We start from the raw sequence: 19,146 nt of genomic DNA, 5'->3' as shown, positions 1-19,146 counted from the left end.
TTTTATGACCTTATTTTATGGCTTAGGGCATATTGTAAGGTTTATTTCATTTTCTTCCCATTCTTCCCATTTTATGGATTATAACTATTTGGCAATGGTCTTTATGACTTCCTTATTATATTAGCATTGATGATGACTCACTAGATGAGCCAAATGATGGAATTCCATGTGTTGATGACTTTGATGATATTTAAAATTTTGAAATTTGAAGATGTCCTACAATGATGTGTACGTTTAAATTGGATTATAACTATTTGGCAATGGTCTTTATGACTTCCTTATTATATTAGCATTGATGATGACTCACTAGATGAGCCAAATGATGGAATTCCATGTGTTGATGACTTTGATGATATTTAAAATTTTGAAATTTGAAGATGTCCTACAATGATGTGTATGTTTAAATTTTGATCATGTTTTGGTTATGTGATTTTTTAAAAAATTACTAGTATTTGACATTCATTTAAATTTTTAAGACTGAAAATTATGTCATTTCTTTTTGCAAACTACTATTGTGTATGTTTACATTTAACTAGATGTTAGAATGATTACATTATTCATGTATGCTTACTAATAAGAATTTGTATTCATGTGTTTATGGATCGATTTTGAATTTTCTATTATTTTGTCATATATATATATATATATATATATATTGAAAAATATGTATAGTCGAACCTAATGCTGAACCTCATTCGAACCTGATCGGAAAATTCGAATTCGAATCGAACTTAATCGTTGTCGAACTCGAACCATGTGACATAGGTTCCACCTAGTGGGGCTTTGCACTAGGCCTGCTAAATTTTGCAGCAACAGGGAGCATGTGAAAAATGACTGTTGAGAGGGAGATGGTGATAGTGGTTATACAAGTGGGAAAATAAATTATAGAGAATGGACAATTCTATTCATTGTCCTTAATAGCATTGCAGGTCTAAGTATAACACCTAACAAGTTTTTGTTTTCCTCAATCGCTTTGTAGATGGCCTGCAGATTCCTGAACCCTTGATTTATTATTTAATGTGTCATTCTAGTTCCATCAACTGCTTTTGGTTATTCATTGAACTTGATATCTATATAAAGTAAGTGTGCAAGGCTCAGGTTGTCTGTTTATGTCCTTGAAAACTGTTTTGTTTCAAGTAACTTGTCCCTATTGATAGAAACTTGTTCTTTTACTATTTTAATATCGTCTTGCTAGTACTGATATATTCCTGCTGCAGTGATTTGGAAGCTGAAAATGACCAATTGGATCCAGAGGTAGCTGAAGATCAGCTAATGCCTAGGACAGGGGTTGTGGAAGGTTCTCTATTTGAATTAGAACGTGAGAGAATACTCAGAGTTCAGGTTTGTTTTTCTTGATCAATCATAGTAGCTTTGGGTATGGAGTGATACTAGATGGCATATGACTGGTTTGTCAAGGACAGATGCAAATGGATTATATTCTGGATAAAACAGAGATGCTTGCATGTATTCAATGTTGAATTTTCTTATAATAGAAACTGATCTCCTAATCTGATAATTAATTCCAATGGTTTACACCCAAGTTATCTTATGTCACTTATATCATTAAGCAATCATACATAGAAAGTCTCAACAGTAGAGCAATGATAACAGTAAGATTATAAAGAGACAACCAAACACAAGAGACACATATTTACCCTGGGAAAACCTAGCAAACTTTTCTTCTTAGGATAATTTATTCTTTAGCAAGGTTTACAACAAAAATTGTCTAGAAATCTGTGCCAATTCTCAAGCCCAAATACCAGTCAAACCTGGTAAAAAATTCTAGTTTGTAACTGCGGTCAAACCATCAAAAACAGAGAAGTCAGTGCTGGTCAACATTGGTCAATACTGGTCAACAGAAAGGTTTGGACCTGCAGTCAAGGTCCTGAGATCAACTTGACCTGCAGTCAACATGCTGAGCTTAGATCTGAGATGCAGTTAATTTGATCAACAGTCAAACATGGTCCAACTTCACAGAAATCAAACTTCGGTCAACGCAGTCAACTTCGGTCTTCTCTCTCTCTGTCCACATGTGCGACTGCTTCAGATAAGATCTTTGTTGTTTCTTAGACGGTGAAAATGAATGTTTTGATGTGTATTTATATTGGTCAAATGGGTGCCCTTTTAGTCAAGGGTCACCTCCTTCCACTGGTGTGGCCGACTTGGCTTTTTGAAGCCTACATGAACCTTTTAAAAATAAAATTTTATTTCAATCTTTATAATTCCTTTTGGCGGACTTGGGAAGTCTCTTGGCATGCAGGAATACCTCCCGGTGCTACAAAAATCAACATTCAAATTGCTGAGTATCACATAAGTTGCAATTTCTTTAATGTCTTTGATTGTATTTGATACCATCACTATTGTGGAGTGCACAATTAGTGATTAAATACTTATTTTTGTTATTCCTTGCGAGAGTGTGTTTGACAAACTGTTAAAGGATGCTAAATTATATGACTAGGTTGGCAGATAAATACATTCCAGATTTGCTATTATTGTTTTGTTTCCTGCTAGTTTAGATAATTTGATGATCCAGGCATGTTGGATACAGCAATCTGAGCTCAGAATGGATTGAAATTCATGACTTTTATGTCAAGATTCAATTAAAGTCGCATCCTTGTTAGTGTTAGAAAATGTATTAAATATGTCAAACACACTAAACATACTGAGACTCTTGCACCCTCTCATCCTTAAGTAGGAAGGATATATTTCTGACAATTAAAGATGGTTCATCGTCAGGACAAGTTGAAAAACAGATCCAGCATAGCCTGTTTAAATAGCTAGAGCAGAGACACCAACGGTTACCTGTGAAAAAGCTGACTTAAGGAGCAAGGTCAAGTTTAGTTATATTAGGTATAAAAAATAATAATAATTAAATAAAAAATAAATAAATTTATATAAATTCTATAAATTTAGTTATATCAGGTGTAAGATAAATAAATAAATATATGAAGAATAATAATAAATTATTTATTTATTAAATAAATATAGTGATGAAGAATAATGATAAATTATTTATCTATTTATTAAATAAGTAAATAAATATATAAATGAATGAAGAAATATAATTTAATAAATATAATGGTAAATATGAAAAATGGTATCATTAGTAGGTTAAATAAATATATAAATATATATAAATTTAGTTATATTAGGTGAAAGAATTATAAATTAATAATAAATTATTTATTAAATGTATAAATGAAGAATACATATAATAAATTATTTATTTATGTATTAGATAAATTAATGAATATATAAATAAATAATAGTAAATAAACTATTTATTTAATTTATATAAATAAAATGCAATGGTTAAAATGTAAACGAATTAATGTGAAATTTAGTTAGAATTAATAAATAAGTAAACTAGAACAGAAGAATAAATAAATTAAAATCCAAAAAAGAAATCAAAATAAAATAATTAAAGCTAGTTATAGGAATTAAGAATTAAAAGGAAATAAAAATTAAAAATAAATAATAAAATGTAAGGATAAATAAAATCGAAATTGAAATTATTAGTTCAAAAAATGGGTTAATTGATATGAAAGAAAATAAAAATAATAACCATAATAATAAAAGAATACACGCTGACTTAAGGAGCAAGGTCAAGTTTAATTATATTAGGTATAAAAAATAATAATAATTAAATAAAAATAAATAAATTTATATAAATATAGTTATATTAGGTGTAAGGTAAATAAATAAATATATGATAATAATAAATTATTTATTTATTTATTAAATAAGTAAATAAATATATAAATGAATGAAAAAATATAATTTAATAAATATAATAGTAAATATGTAAATAAATTATTTATTAAATGAAAAAAGGTATCATAAGTAGGTTAAATAAATATGTATATATAGATATATATAGATAGATATATATATATATATATATTTATATATATTTAGTTATAATAGGTGAAATATAAATAAAGAATTATCATTTATTAAATATATAAATGAAGAATACAAATAAAAATAATAACCATAATAATAAAAGAATACATAGTAATAATAAAGTTATAAAAATAAATAACTAAATAACTAAATATTATTAATAATATAATAATAATAATAATAGAATTAAGTTATTAAAATAAATAAATAAATAAATATTAAAATATAAATAAATTAAGAGACAAGAAAAACGATTATCATATAATAGAAATTTATTATATTATATTATACTAAATTTCTATTATATGATAATCGTTTTTCTTGTCTCTTAATTTATTTATATTTTATTATTTATTTATTTTAATAACTTAATTCTATTATTATTATTATTATATTATTAATAATATTTATTTATTTAATAAATTATTATTATTTATTTAGTTATTTATTTTTATAACTTTATTATTACTATGTATTCTTTTATTATTATGGTTATTATTTTTATTTGTATTCTTCATTTATATATTTAATAAATGATAATTCTTTTTTTATATTTCACCTATTATAACTAAATTTATATATATTTATATATTTATTTAACCTACTTATGATACCTTTTTTCATTTAATAAATAATTTATTTACATATTTACTATTATATTTATTAAATTATATTTTTTCATTCGTTTATATATTTATTTACTTATTTAATAAATAAATAAATAATTTATCATTATTCTTCATTAATATATTTATTTAATAAATAAATAATTTATTATTATCATATATTTATTTATTTACCTTACACCTAATATAACTATATTTATATAAATTTATTTATTTTTATTTAATTATTATTATTTTTTATACCTAATATAATTAAACTTGAACTTGCTCCTTAAGTCAGCTTGTATTCTTTTATTATTATGGTTATTATTTTTATTTTCTTTCATATCAATTAACCCATTTATTTGTTTAAACTAATAATTTCAATTTCGATTTTATTTATTCTTACATTTTATTATTTATTTTTAATTTTTATGTATTTATTTATCCCCCTTTCCTTTTAATTCTTAATTCCTATAACTAGCTTTAATTATTTTATTTTGATTTCCTTTTTTGGATTTTAATTTATTTATTCTTCTGTTCTAGTTTACTTATTTATTAATTCTAACTAAATTACACATTAATTCGTTTACATTTTAACCATTGCATTTTTATTTATATAAATTAAATAAATAGTTTATTTACTATTATTTATTTATATATTCATTAATTTATCTAATACATAAATAAATAATTTATTATTTGTATTCTTCATTTATACATTTAATAAATAATTTATTATTAATTTATAATTCTTTCACCTAATATAACTAAATTTATATATATTTATATATTTATTTAACCTAATGATACCATTTTTCATATTTACCATTATATTTATTAAATTATATTTCTTCATTCATTTATATATTTATTTACTTATTTAATAAATAGATAAATAATTTATCATTATTCTTCATTACTATATTTATTTAATAAATAAATAATTTATTATTATTCTTCATATATTTATTTATTTATCTTACACCTGATATAACTAAATTTATAGAATTTATATAAATTTATTTATTTTTGATTTAATTATTATTATTTTTTATACCTAATATAACTAAACTTGACCTTGCTCCTTAAGTCAGCTTTTTCACAGGTAACCGTTGGTGTCTCTGCTCTAGCTATTTAAACAGGCTATGCTGGATCTGTTTTTCAACTTGTCCTGACGATGAACCACACTCGTTGGTTCGAAACGCGTCGACAAATGATTTCTCATGTGATTTTCGCCGAAAAATCTATCTTAAACTTGTTATGGATCACAGAAGCCTCAACTCTATAATTAAAGATGGCTCAGAGTATTCATTCATGTGCCGAAACTTACATGCAATAACTCAGTCAATATAAGCATAAGTATGCAAAAGGCTTCAATTTTGATAGAAAAGTCTACTCTCTTGCTTCTGTATTTTCTTAATTGGAATTCATTTGTGTTTTTACGGCAGAAAATGATTATATTGTTGTGTGTTATCCTAATGAATTTAACATGAATTTCACAAGTAAGAGTATCTGTGTAGTTTTTTGTCATCTATTAAATATTTTCAGTTCATTGATACGCATTTGGCAATGTCAATAGGAGGAAATTCGTGAAAGAATTATCTCATCACAAGCAGATCTAGAAGCAGAAACAGAAAGGTCGGCTACAACACTTCAGCTTGTTGAGAAAGATAGGGAGGCAAAGCGGGAGATGGCCCGAGGTAGCTCCTCAGCACAAAATTGCTTTGCAACCCCAGCGTTTGCCCAATCTAGATTGCGTCAGATCCTCTTTGTCTCATGCTGGCCCTGCGTCAGCTTTTCTTGGCTTGCGCCAGCCCCAGGAGACCCTGCATCAACTTTCTGGGCCTTTGCGTCAGACATGCTGGCCTTTCTGTTGGTTTGTGCATCACTTGGCTGCCTTTGCGTGGCCCTGCATGAACCCTTGCTGGCTCTGCGTCAATCTCCTTGGCTGCTGCGTTGCTCTCCTGACACAATCTCTACCTTCTCTGTTTCTCTATACTCAATGCCCCTCAGTTGCTCTCCTGATCACTGATTCTATCTCTCTTAGCAAACCTCGCTCTAGAGAATAGAATGACTTATCACTCTGGTGTGTTCTCCAAGTGAGCGTCAAGCTTCCTCTTATACTTTTCCTCTTGACATCTCAACAGCCGAGATTAAGTCCCTAATCAACGACTAAGATTAGATCTGGCTTGATCCATGTCTTTTGGACCATTCTAACACAGATCCATATTAATACACTTTAATTTTCTATTTTCCCTAAGTTTAGACTTAGGGACTCCATTAAAAATATTAATTATTTTAATATCTCTTGATCTGTTTAGAATTTGCCCAAACCCTTACTGGGCATTGGAGATCTCATGTGCCCCAACCTTTCCATCAAATTTTGTGGCTAGAGCACATCCGATGCTACCCCAAATTAACACTCCCTCTTAGCAAGGATTGTGCTCTAGCAATACTCCTCACTGAGTATTACTCTGATCATCCGACATCGGTACCTGTGTTGATGCTAGGCCTTTCTGCCCAACATCCTCTGCACTGCTGCCTCTTGTACTGCTGCCCATGGTTCTGCCACTACCATTGCTGCATCTGTACGACAGCTCCCTCTGCATCCATGCTGCTGCTGGTCCTTTCTCCTAGCGCTGCATCTGCACTGCACCTCCTCTCATCATGCTGCCCATTGCTACACTAAAACTCAGTTACTGAGAAGTAAGTAACTAATCTCCCAACTGACCTCCCTGTTGGGCTAGAAACACACTTTGATGCGGAAGCTCCCTCTGCTGCTGACAAGTGCTCCCGCTTTGACTTATGCGCTGCTGCAACAACTCCCTGCATCTCACACCGTTGCACACCTCTCTGTGCCATCCTGCACTGGTGCAACACTCCTGTGCCTCTTGCACTGCTGCAGCCTGCTAGCTCTGCGCTGTCTCGGGACTCCTGCACTGTAGCTCTCTCTGCCGCTCCATCCGCATCCGTCTCTACCCACTCAGCCAGTCCTGCTACTCCTCGTCGGGGCTCCCATAGCAAGGTCTAATCCAAGAGGCTGGGTACCTCAAGGATCCTGCCCCTCATCGCCTGTAGTCCGCCTGACTACAACTCGATGTCTCCCCACTTCCGCTCAAGTGGCATGTGTGCACTCATGGCACAATCATCATCTGTCAAAACTTCCTTCTTTGCCCATGTTGGTGCTGCCTTAGTCTGGGATGACTCTCCCTTACTCTTCTTTTTTGGGCACTGGTTTGCATAATGACCCATCTCTACACTGTGAAAGCACTTGATCTTGGAGAGATCTTCCTTCTTTCGATTCTCCTGCTTTCCATCAGATGCTAGGGCCACATCCTCTTTCTGCTGCTTGACCTTGATCCCTTTGCTGCTACTACCTGTCTTCGACTGCCATTTGATCTCTTCTTGGCGAACAACTGCCCACATCTCGTCCCAAGGTGGGAGAGTCCCTCTGCCTAGGATACTTTGGACAAACACTTCCCAATCTTCTGAGACAACATTCAGGGCTGTCCTCACCATAATCTCCTGATCCGGTGTTGCTCCTATAGCAGTCAACTGGTCTCAGATCTCATTCAGTCCTCCGAGGAAAGTGTAAATCGATTGACCCTTCTTCATCTGATACGACCTCATCTGGTTCTCAAGCAGCATTCTTCTCTGTATAGAAGTATGCTGGTATAGGTTCTTGAGAGCCTCCCACATCTCAGTTGCCATTTCCTTCTTGGCTATATGTGGTACCACATGATCCTTGACCCCGTCAAGGATAATGCACTTGGCCCTCGCCATCGCCTCTTCGTACTTGTCGTTATCATTGGGGTCGACTGGGATAGCTATAACCTTCAAGGCGAAGTTCTTGACACAATTCCTGTCAAGCACTGATAAGATTTTGGCCTTCCAGACTGCGAAGTTTGATGCTTTGTCCAGTCTATCCTCGTCTCTTACCCCGTATAGTGCCATGACGCTCCTCTACTTCCCTCTTGGAAGTTCTCTGTTTGACTCCTCTGAGTCTTGACTTCCCGTCTGGAAGTTCTCTTCTGGACTCCCTCTGAGTCCTGATTTCCCTCCTGGAAATCCTTCTGCCTCTTGTTGAGATGCCCCCTACTCTGATTGTCTTGTGCAACTACACTGCTGATCTAGGTTCGGCTAGAAACCCTCGGTAACAACTCCTCTGGCCCTGTTCTGTGAGGTACTGTTTTGACTACAGTAACTCACCAACTCCACTCTGCAATATTTCTGCAGCCTTCTAGACTCTAGCAACTGCCTCTTTGTGAACTGCGTCAGCCCCTCTCTGCCTCACGTTGGCTCTGCGTCAGCCCTGGGATGCTTTGCGTCAGCCCTCTGGCTCTCTGCGTCACTAACGCTAGCCTCTCTGAGGCTTTGCGCAGCTCCCAGATTCTTCTGCGTGGCTTTGCATCACACTTCTTGGTTTTTGCGCTGCTAGAAACAACTTCTGTCACCTTGGGACAACTGCTTTCTGCTGCTATTGCTCCGCTCGGCTGATGTCTTTTAGTCCTCCTGTGATTTGCAATCATGCTCTGATACCATGTTGAAGTTTCTAAGTTTACTTAGTTTAGAAACCCTTCATGCACTTTTTCTGATTTATTCCTACCTACTTGTTATTTTTCTTTAACAAGTTATTTACAAAGTAAATATCGAAAATAAACATCAGTGCATGCTCAACATATTATAGATCAGCAACTAAAAGAAACGAGAACAAACACACCACATGACACCATTATTTTTGGACCAATGTCCCTGGAAAAATCCAATGCGGGAAAACCGGTGCAGCTATTTGAGGGTTTTCTTATTAAGCAATTATCAAAGTACAATCTAGGTGCCGAAATTGGCCTACTCAACAGAGAATTTCCCTAGCAGCTATACCTCACAGTTTGAGAGAAATATCCTGGTTGAAACCCCGAAAAATCCTTCCGGCAGCTCCTTAGCACAAAACTACTCTGCAACCCCAGTGTCTGCCTAATCTGGATTGTGTCAGTCCCTCTCTGTGGTTGGAAATACTGAGAGGGGGGGTGAATCAATATTTCTTTTTCCAACTATTGTTTTACCAGTTAAAACATATATATTCATAACACTAGATGAACAATAAGAATAAATGCTTTTATTAATATAAACTGTCTAAGTCACCTGACACGGGGATTCGGGACACGTAGGATTCGGGATTCGTGGTGTCCGATTCTGGACACGCTGACCCCCCGGAACAGGACACGTTATATATTATTTTATTAAAATATATATATATATATATATTTATATATATATATATATATATATATATATATATATATATATATATATAGATATTAAAAATTAGATATTATCATATTTCTTACACAAATTTTAATTAATGATACAAATTTATTGATTTCAAACATAGATCTTCATCTATAGCTATTAGCATGCATAGTACATACAAAATTCAAATAAATGTCAGTGGTACTGGTCACATAAATGATAAATCTATTAAAAATTTAAATCATGATTCATAATTCATAACTGAAAGACAACTTACAACTACAAGATAGTAAGATAAACACACTGACAACTGTAGTTTTCTCATCAAGTCATCAAATCAAAATGTGTTACATAGGTAGTGTTGGTGCAATGCCAATGGCAAATAGAAATAGAAAATATAAAACAACTACAGGTATACAAGCCTCAAGGCATCAATCAGCATCATTGTCCCCATCATCATGGTCCCCACTGCTCTCCTCTACATCCTCCTCCTCCCCTGTATCCATAGTCGCCTTTGCATCTGCTGGTATGGAGGCTGACCCCTCTAAGTCATTAAATCTAACAGGCTCTAGCACTGGATCATTCAGATCCATGTTGGCCAATGCCGACTCAACAATGGTGTCCAGACCCATATCATCAGGAACAGTGTTACTTGGGAACGGGAGCGAAAGCGGGGAGCGGGAGCGAAAGCGGGGAGCGGGAGCGAAAACAGGAGCGGGAGCGACATATTCAGAAGCTCTTGGTTTGGTGCTCTTGATTAAATACGAGTTCCATACCCTAATACATGACAAAATTCAATGGAAGCATTGCAATCCCCCAATCCTAAAATCCTGAAAAACTGATAAGTCTGCTGGATTTTGAATGAAATCTAAAATTCTACTTTCTCCATATGAAATCCAATGAGGCCAGAACCACTCTCAAACATCCTGAGTCATTTCATGGTAATGTTAAAAATTTAAGTAAAAGGATGAAAATGAAGATTAAGGATAATGTCACTTTTACTTTAAGAATTTAACATTACCATGAATAGCATATCAATACTAGGGCCTAGACTTGATTATGAAGCTGCCAAAATGCTCTACTCCTTGCTGCAACAGCACAAATCACTTACCAAATGAAAATATTAATGAGCAAACACGCCCTTTTCATACCCGCGTTGGGCTTAGCGAGTCCTGGAAACTGGACACGTGTCCTAAAATCGCGACACGCCCTTGGACACGACGTGTCCGAAACGGACACGACGTGTCCGAAACGGACACGACGTGTCTTGTGATTTGGACACGAATCCAGACCGAATCGTGTCGGATTCGCCGGATTCGGGATTCGCAGGGGGTTTAGGACGAATCCGGTTTCCTAGTAAACTGTGTAGTAAAATAGATACAATATATAGATGGTTGCAATCAGTTGCCAAGCACCAACTTGGACTTTTGTGAGGCTCCAACCTCCAGAGCTCCAACTCTATTTTGCCAAGGCACTAGTCTTGGACTTAGGAGCACCAACTCCCAAGGACTTCAATCCTTCTAGTTCCTGAGACACCAGTTCCAAAGACTCCAATCCCTCTTACTTCTGAGGCATCAACCCCAAGGACTCCTATCCTTCTTACTTCTGAGGCACCAGCCCCAAGGACTCCAATCCTACTTACTTTTGAGGCACCAGCCCCAAGGGTTCTGACCCAATCTTGTCAAAGCACATTTGATAGTAATGTTCTGCTCCCAGAACTCTTCTCTACTAAGTTCTATCTGTTTATAGCTTCACTGTAGTCTCCATGCTACAACATCAATGACAACCAGTATTCTTATGAAGAAGTATTTACAACTCTGCACACTGCCCACACATAGTCTCCAATAGCTTTCATGCTCTCTGATAATGTCTTCACACAGCTTTAGTCAGTCTACTGTTAGCTGCACTAAGCTCTGCATAAAGAACAACTTCCTTTTCAAGCTTAAGTTCTTTGCTGGCTACTTCTCCCCTTCGACTGTCTGCTGTCCTGTTGGCCCTTCGGCCCTCTTTCTGTTCTGTTGGATCCTCTCATTGCCTCTGTCTCCTCCAGCTTATTTTCCACTGTGTTCAACAGCCTTCAACAACATTCCACTGCGTTCTCTTCTTTACCTGTCTTTTATTTATTCCTCATGCCTCTGTCTGTCGGTTTCCTCTCTTCGCTGGCCCTTTGGCTTCCTCCTCGGTCTCTGTGGTTTCCTCTGTCTCTTTGTGCTTGCCAACACTCCTGAGACACATTACTTCCTAAGAGAGGTCCACAAATGCATAGAGAAATCGTGTCTTACGTTAAACTGTAATAGTGCTCCTTTTTACAATAATTATAGGCATACAGAGAGACGACATTGTTTAACTAACAACCACGTCCCATTCGCAATCGCAATCGGCTTGATTCAGTGTCTTGAACTATTGGGAGCATTATTGTATTGCATTTCTGCCTCAAAGGCCCGCGCACGACAAATATCAGAGAGATTCTTTTTTTTCTTTTCAAATTCACGAGTCGTGAACTGTTATTTCTTCGTAATATAGATGCCCGAGATCAATCCACTAAATGAAGCGTCTCAGCTCATATATATATATATATATATATATATATATATATATATATATATATATATATGACTTTTGCAAATCACCAAAGGACACGTTCCTTGGGAGGAAGGGTCGACTTATGAGTTTCTCTCATTTAAAATATATAACTCGGAGAGTCTTCCATTATAGATTTATTGCTCACGGAACCCATATAAACGTGGTATACCCATATGGCGGTCCCATCCTTTTATCACAATCGCCACTTTCGGAGGTTCTTCTATAAGTCGAGCCTAAAGCATTGCCGATGGCCGATGGCCGATACCAGATGCAATATTATATCTAACTGTTTATAATAGGTCTGTCAGGTCCACAGTTCTATCGCAATCGGCGGGTTAACACATAACATGGCCAATTCCCCTTCTGCTAATGGGACGGATGTGACTTGATATTAAATCGTAATTAATATACCTGTCGGGTCCGCAACCTTATCGCAGTTGGCGCTTTCATGTGGCAAGGCTTTACGGTTTGTGATATAGCAACGGACGCGATATTACAATAGGCATGATATAATAGGACCATTGGGTTCGCTATTGTATATCGCAATCGACTGTTTCGCTGTAGCATTCTGTTAAGACTTATGATATTGCGGATGCGATATTTCAATAGGCGGTTTATAATGAAGTTGCGGCTCCGCATGTATTTCGCAATCGAAGGTTTCGGGGATGACAACCCTTTATAACTTGCAATGCGGTATTCATTAGCAATCCTCCATTGTTGATCTCTTCAGATCTAACGGTCCCGACTTAACCCAGTTAACATTGAACACGAATACACAGAGTCATGATTCTCTGCTCTTTGCTTCTCGCTCCTATGGCTTAGGATATGTTAACTCCTCTTATATTTCTTCGATATTTCATGTGATATTACTGTTAACTCCTCCGTTAACACTGTTTACGCTCCTCTGCTGTTTTCCTCCTTACTCCTTTGATATCGCTGTTTATGCTCCTCTGCTGTGTGTTCCTCTTTGTTTCTCGTGGCTCTGTTTGCTTCCTCCCATGGCTCTGTTTGCTCCGTTTGCTCCTCTTCTTTGGCATATATGTATGGTCTATAAGTATGGCTCCGATAGCTCTGTTTTGGCATATATTACAAGCAGCGCTCTTGTATGTTCTTCTTGGGCATGTATTACAAGCAACGCTCCTCTGATATGGCTCCTCTTGCTCTGATATAGCTCCTTGATTTGATATGCCTGTTTGGGCATATATATATATATATATGGTTCCTCTTGCAGCTCTTGTTGGTCCAATGTGGCTCCTCTAGCTTGGCAGTGTCTTTCAGAGACCTCCTTGCATATATGAATGCTTCTCTTGCTTTGATATCCTGTAATATGCTTTGATATGCCACCTTTGGTAACTCCTCTTGCTTATGGCTTGGCTATCCTGATGGCCTTGCTCCTGTCTTTTCATGGATCCGCTCGGCTTCCCCTTGGCTTCATGCCATCCTCTAGTATCTAGAATATTGCCATATTGACATCAATGACAACGTAGGTCAACAATCTCCCCCTTTGTTATTGATGGCAATATTCTTCTTCTCCCCCCCTTTGACATCAATGGCAAAGGAGTGCTCTGGGACTCCCCCTATCAAAATTCTTCTGTTCTTCATGAATGGTAGATCTTCATGGGTCTGTGACTCCCCCTGTCATAGTGCTCTTCTTCTTTTTACTCAAGATGGAAGGATTGATGCTTTATCATCAATTTGCACATTTCTCCCTCTTCATGTCTCAGAACTACCTTATCATGGCTTCTACAATACTTAAAGGTGCTCTATTTCAATGCTTTTAATGAGATTACAAATAGCCATACACCAAGTGTCTAAATCCAGGTTTTTATGCTTCAACCCATATGTTGTCTCCATAGGCAAAATTGAGAGGTCTTCATAGTCCGAATCTAGAGAAAATGCCACTGAGATTGGCTTTCTTGCCATCTTTCTTCAGATCTGAGTTTCTTTGTCTCTGTGCTTCTCCTTAAATCACTACCATCTAGTGTTCAACATCATTTCATTTGGATGAAATGGTGAGGTGTTGTGCCTTACCGTTGCTATATTTTCTAAGTGGCTAGTATCAACATAAGTTATTTTTGACTGCACAACATTCTCTTTTCTATGAGCCATCTTTTCCTTGTGTTCTTGTACATATCTCAGCGTGTTATTTCCCTAGCAGATTTAGATATTCAATCTGTGACTGTCTTTTAAATTTATTCTGTTGATTTGCATCTTCTTGCAATGCTTCAGCTTTGTTATATGTTTCCAGCTGCTCTTTTCTCCATACTCCATTCCAGATGTATCTTGTTTGGTTAAAGATTGCCTCCATTAGTATCCAGAATCAACACCATAGTTGTTTTCCCTATTTCTTTAACAACAGTCCAAAAAATGGTTACAGGATCATGTTCTTCAATGGAGTACTCCTGAGAAATGATCTTAATCAAAGAATGATTGTTAGTATAGTTCAACAAGGATTTCATATGGACCCTTTCACTAATAGCTTCAGCAATAATGATCAAGAATCACAGGTTCCCCCTAACTGTATGCATCATCTCTTTTGGCAGAGTCTTCTCATAAAATGCTTAGATTGTCAAAATTTAGGCCAATGACATATGCTATTGGCTGGAGAGCTCAAGGGACTTTCGGATTGTATTTCCTTCCTTTTCCATACTTGTGTAACTTTCCTCTTTTGCATGGTTCTAGCTTGTGTAAGAGCCCAAGTTAAGTTACAGTATTGTGCAATATGACCAATGTGATGACACTTGAAGTATTCTACCTTGTTCATGAATAAGAATTCATGTTTTCTTCCTGCAAAATTGTTTCTTGGAGATTGTTGGGGACTATAATATCTATCTCTATGAGATGATTTACAGTGTTTTGCCATGTGACCAAAGTTTGTACAAGAATAACAATAACCAACAAATGAACTTTGGTACTTGGGAGATAGAGGTTTCCTTGATGTACTTCTGAAGCCTTTCTACCTTGAGATCCTTTGATGATAACCATTGCCTCTTGCATCTTTGACATCATCTACATTTCTTCATGGAGCAGGATTTCTTCTTGGAGCAGCATTTCTTCTATTGTAGCCCCGATTTTTCTCCTTGCCTTTGCTGGAGTTGGGAGCATCACCATTTCTTTCTGGGTTCTTCACATCTCTTTTGTTTAAAGCATTTTCATTATTGTTTGAGGATTCACCTGCATACTCGAGACCTGATTTATTAGATGGACATTTGTGATAGTTGAGCATGTCATCCAAGGCTTGAGAGTTCTTCAAGATTTTGTTCATCCCTTCAACCTTTGTTTTGAGGAAGCTAATCTCTTCTTGCAATCTTTCACACTCATTATTCTTCTTGGCAAGTTGTTTCTCCGTTTCTTCCTTGCTACGCGTAGCTTCATCTGCTACTATTTTAAGGGAGATGATATCTGACTTCATTTTGAAGATTTCTTCCTTCTTTGCTTGACTTCTCTCCGTTTCATCCTTGATCCTTGTAGCTTTACATGTTTTAGCCTTGAGAAGCTTGATGTTAGATTTAAATTTGAAGATTTCTTCATCCTTTGCTTTTAGTTAACAGATCATGGTGTTTCTTTCCTTTCCTGCTTCATCAGCCTGTCCTTCTATGACTTCCAATGCTTCCTTTGTCTTCTCAGCTCTTTGTACTTGTTTCCTGGCTTCTTGTAGTTGAGATGTGGGAGAGGAGACCTCTACCTTGTACTGATCAATCTCTTCTTCAAGTTTGTTCAGGCTCTTGTGCCTTTGTTCAAGTTGAGTTGACAAGGTATCTTCCTGCTTCTTTGCTTTATTCAGTTGGTTCTTAAGCTTGACAAGCTCTTCATTCCTTGCTTGATCTTGGTCACTAGCTAGTGCCATCTTCTTAAGTTCCTTATTTTCCTTTTTTAGATTGTTAATCTCTTCCATAGCAGCCATAAGTTGAGCGAGAAGATCTTCTATAATTTTTTTCATTCTCTTCATCTTCTAGGTCTAATTTAGCCGTGATGTCATCATTCTCATGTTCAACTTCTATGATGGGATCTGGATTTCCTTCTAGATTTCCATCATCTTCTTGACTGATGGTAATGGTCAATGCTCCTTTTGAGTGAAGGTCATGAAGTTTGTCCCATATATCCTTTGCTGATGAATATTTACCTAGATTGTTCTTTATAGAATCAGGTAACCCATTCAAGATTGCCTTCATTGCTTTTGCATTGTACTCCTTGGATTCTCTATCCATCTTGCTATCATCAATCACTGATTTCCAGATTTCAATGCCTAGAGTCTGTAAGAAATTCCTCATTCTTGCTTCCCATATATTAAAGTTCCCATTGAGCCTTGGAGCCTCCTCAAATTGATTGTCTGCTATTTTCTTAGTAGAGGGAGACACATCCTTAGAAGGATTGGAGACTTGTTTCTCTGTACTCAATGCCCCTTCGCTGCTCTCCCGATCACTGATTCTATCTCTCTTAGCAAATCCCGCTCTAGAGAATATAATGACTGATCACTCTGGTGTGTTCTCCAAGTGACTCTCAAGCCTCCTCTTATACTTTTCCTGTTGACATCCTGAACAATCGAGATTAAGTCCTTAATCAACGACTAAGATTAGATCTGGCTTGATCCATGTCTTTTGGACCATTCTAACATAGATTCATATTAATGCACTTTAATATTTTATTTTCCCTAAGTTTAGACTTAGGGACTCCATTAAAAATATTAATTATTTTAATATCTCCTGATCTGTTTAGAATCTGCCCAAACCCTTTCTGGGTATTGGAGATTTCATGTGCCCCAACCTCTCCACCAAATTTCATGGCTAGAGCACATCCGATGCTACCCCAAATCAACACTCCCTCTTAGCGAGGATTGTGCTCTGGCAATACTCCTCACTGAGTATTACTCTGATCATCCGACATCGATACCCGTGTTGATGCTAGGCCTTCCTTCCCAACATCCTCTGCACCGCTGCCCATGGTTCTGCCACTACCACTGCTGCATCTGTACAACAACTCCCTCTGCATCCGTGTTGCTGCTGGTCCTTTCTCCCAGCGTTGCATCTGCACTGCACCTCCTCTCATCATGCTGCATCGTGCTGCCCATTGCTGCACTACAACTCAGTTACTGAGAAGCATGTAATTGATCTCCCAGCTGACCTCCTTGTTGGGCTAGAAACACCCTCTGATGCTGAAGCTCCCTTTGTCGTTGACAAGTGCTCCCTCTCTGACTTCTGCGCTGCTGCAACAACTCTCTGCATCTCACACTGTTGCACACCTCTCTATGCCTTCCTGCACTGGTGCAACACTATTGTGTCACTCGCACTGTTGCAGGCTGCAACCTGCTAACTCTACATTGTCTCGGGTGTTCTGCACTGTAGCGCTCTCTGTCGCTCCATTTGCATCTGCCTTTACCCACTCAACCAGTCCTGCTACTCCTCGTTGGGGCTCCCGTAGCAAGGTCTAATCCAAGAAGCTGGGTACCTCTAGGATCCTGCCCCTCATCGCCTGTAGTCCGCCTGACTACAGCGCGATGTCTCCCCACTTCTGCTCAAGTAGCGTGTGTGCACTCATGGCACAGTCATCATCTGTCAAAACTTCCTTCTTTGCCCATGCTGGCGCTCTCTTAGTCTAGGAAGACTCTCCCTTACTCTTCTTCTTTGGGCACTGGGTCGCATAATGACCCATCTCTACACTGTGGAAGCAGTGGATCTTGGAGAGATCTTTCTTCTTCCGCTTCTCATGCTTTCCATCAGATGCTAGGGCCACATCCTGCTGTTGCCGCTTGACCTTGATCCTTTGCTGCTGCTACCTGTCTTCGACTGCTGTGTGATCTCTTCTTGGCGAAGTGCTACCCACATCTCGTCCCAAGGTGGGAGAGTCCCTCTGCCTAGGATACTCTGGAGTCTGGACAAACACTTCCCAATCTTCTGAGACAACATTCAGGGTTGTCCTCACCATAATATCCTGATCCGGTGTCGCTCCTATAGCAGTCAACTGGTCTCAGATCTCATTCAGTCCTCTGAGGAAAGTGTCAATCGATTGACCCTTCTTCATCTGATACGGCCTCATTTGGTTCTCGAGCAACATTCTTCTCTACACAGAAGTATGCTGGTATAGGTTCTTGAGAGCCTCCCACATCTCAGCTGCCATTTCCTTCTTAGCTATATGTGGTACCACATGATCCTTGACCCCGTCAAGGATAATGCACTTGGCCCTCGCCATCGCCTCTTTGTACTTATCGTTATCATTGGGGTCGACTGGGATAGCTATAACCTTCAAGGCAAAGTTCTTGACATGATTCTTGTCAAGCACTGATAAGATTCTGGCCTTCCAGACTGCGAAGTTTGATGCTCTGTCCAGTCTATCCTCGTCTCTTACCCTGTATAGTGCCATGCCGCCCCTCTACTTCCCTCCTGGAAGTTCTCTGTTTGACTCCTCTGAGTCTCTACTTCCCATCTGGAAGTTCTCTTCTAGACTCCCTCTAAGTCCTGATTTCCCTCCAGGAAATCCTTCTGCCTCTTGTTGAGATGCCCCCTACTCTAATCGTCTTGTGCAACTGCACTGCTGATCCAGGTTCCTCGGCTAGAAACCCTTGGTAACAACTCCTCTGGCCTTGCTCTGTTAGGTACTGTTTTGACTACAGTACCTCACCAGCTCCACTCTGCAATATTTTGCAGCATTCTAGACTCCAACCACTGCCTCTCTGTGAACTGTGTCAGCCCTCACGTTGGCTCTGCGTCACCCCAGATGGGTCTGTGTCAGCCCTGGGATGCTCTGAGTCAGCAACGCTGGCCTCTCTGAGGCTCTGCGTAGCTCTCGACTTCTTCTGCGTGGCTCT

At 37.4% G+C, this 19,146-nt stretch overlaps 1 protein-coding gene across 8 annotated transcripts in view; it reads left to right on the top strand.

The window, feature by feature from the left end:
- The window catches only part of LOC149172979 (mRNA export factor GLE1-like), a 298,012-nt gene that overhangs the window by 68,476 nt on the left and 210,390 nt on the right, over positions 1-19,146 (top strand). For 7 of the 8 annotated variants that reach the window (XM_089427857.1, XM_089427860.1, XM_089427862.1 and 4 more), the window contains exon 2: positions 1,218-1,341. The exons of the other annotated variant lie outside the window; for it this stretch is intronic. In XM_089427857.1, coding sequence (XP_089283983.1) covers positions 1,218-1,341 — 124 coding nt within the window. The remainder of the gene's footprint in view (positions 1-1,217; positions 1,342-19,146) is intronic. 8 annotated transcript variants of the gene reach the window in all.

The sequence above is a fragment of the Pinus tabuliformis genome, chromosome 4_2 (genome assembly GCF_031772625.1).
Source record: "Pinus tabuliformis cultivar Carrire ecotype Pingquan chromosome 4_2, CPIR1, whole genome shotgun sequence".
NCBI lineage: Eukaryota > Viridiplantae > Streptophyta > Pinopsida > Pinales > Pinaceae > Pinus > Pinus tabuliformis.
This window is presented reverse-complemented; position numbering and strand designations above follow the sequence as displayed.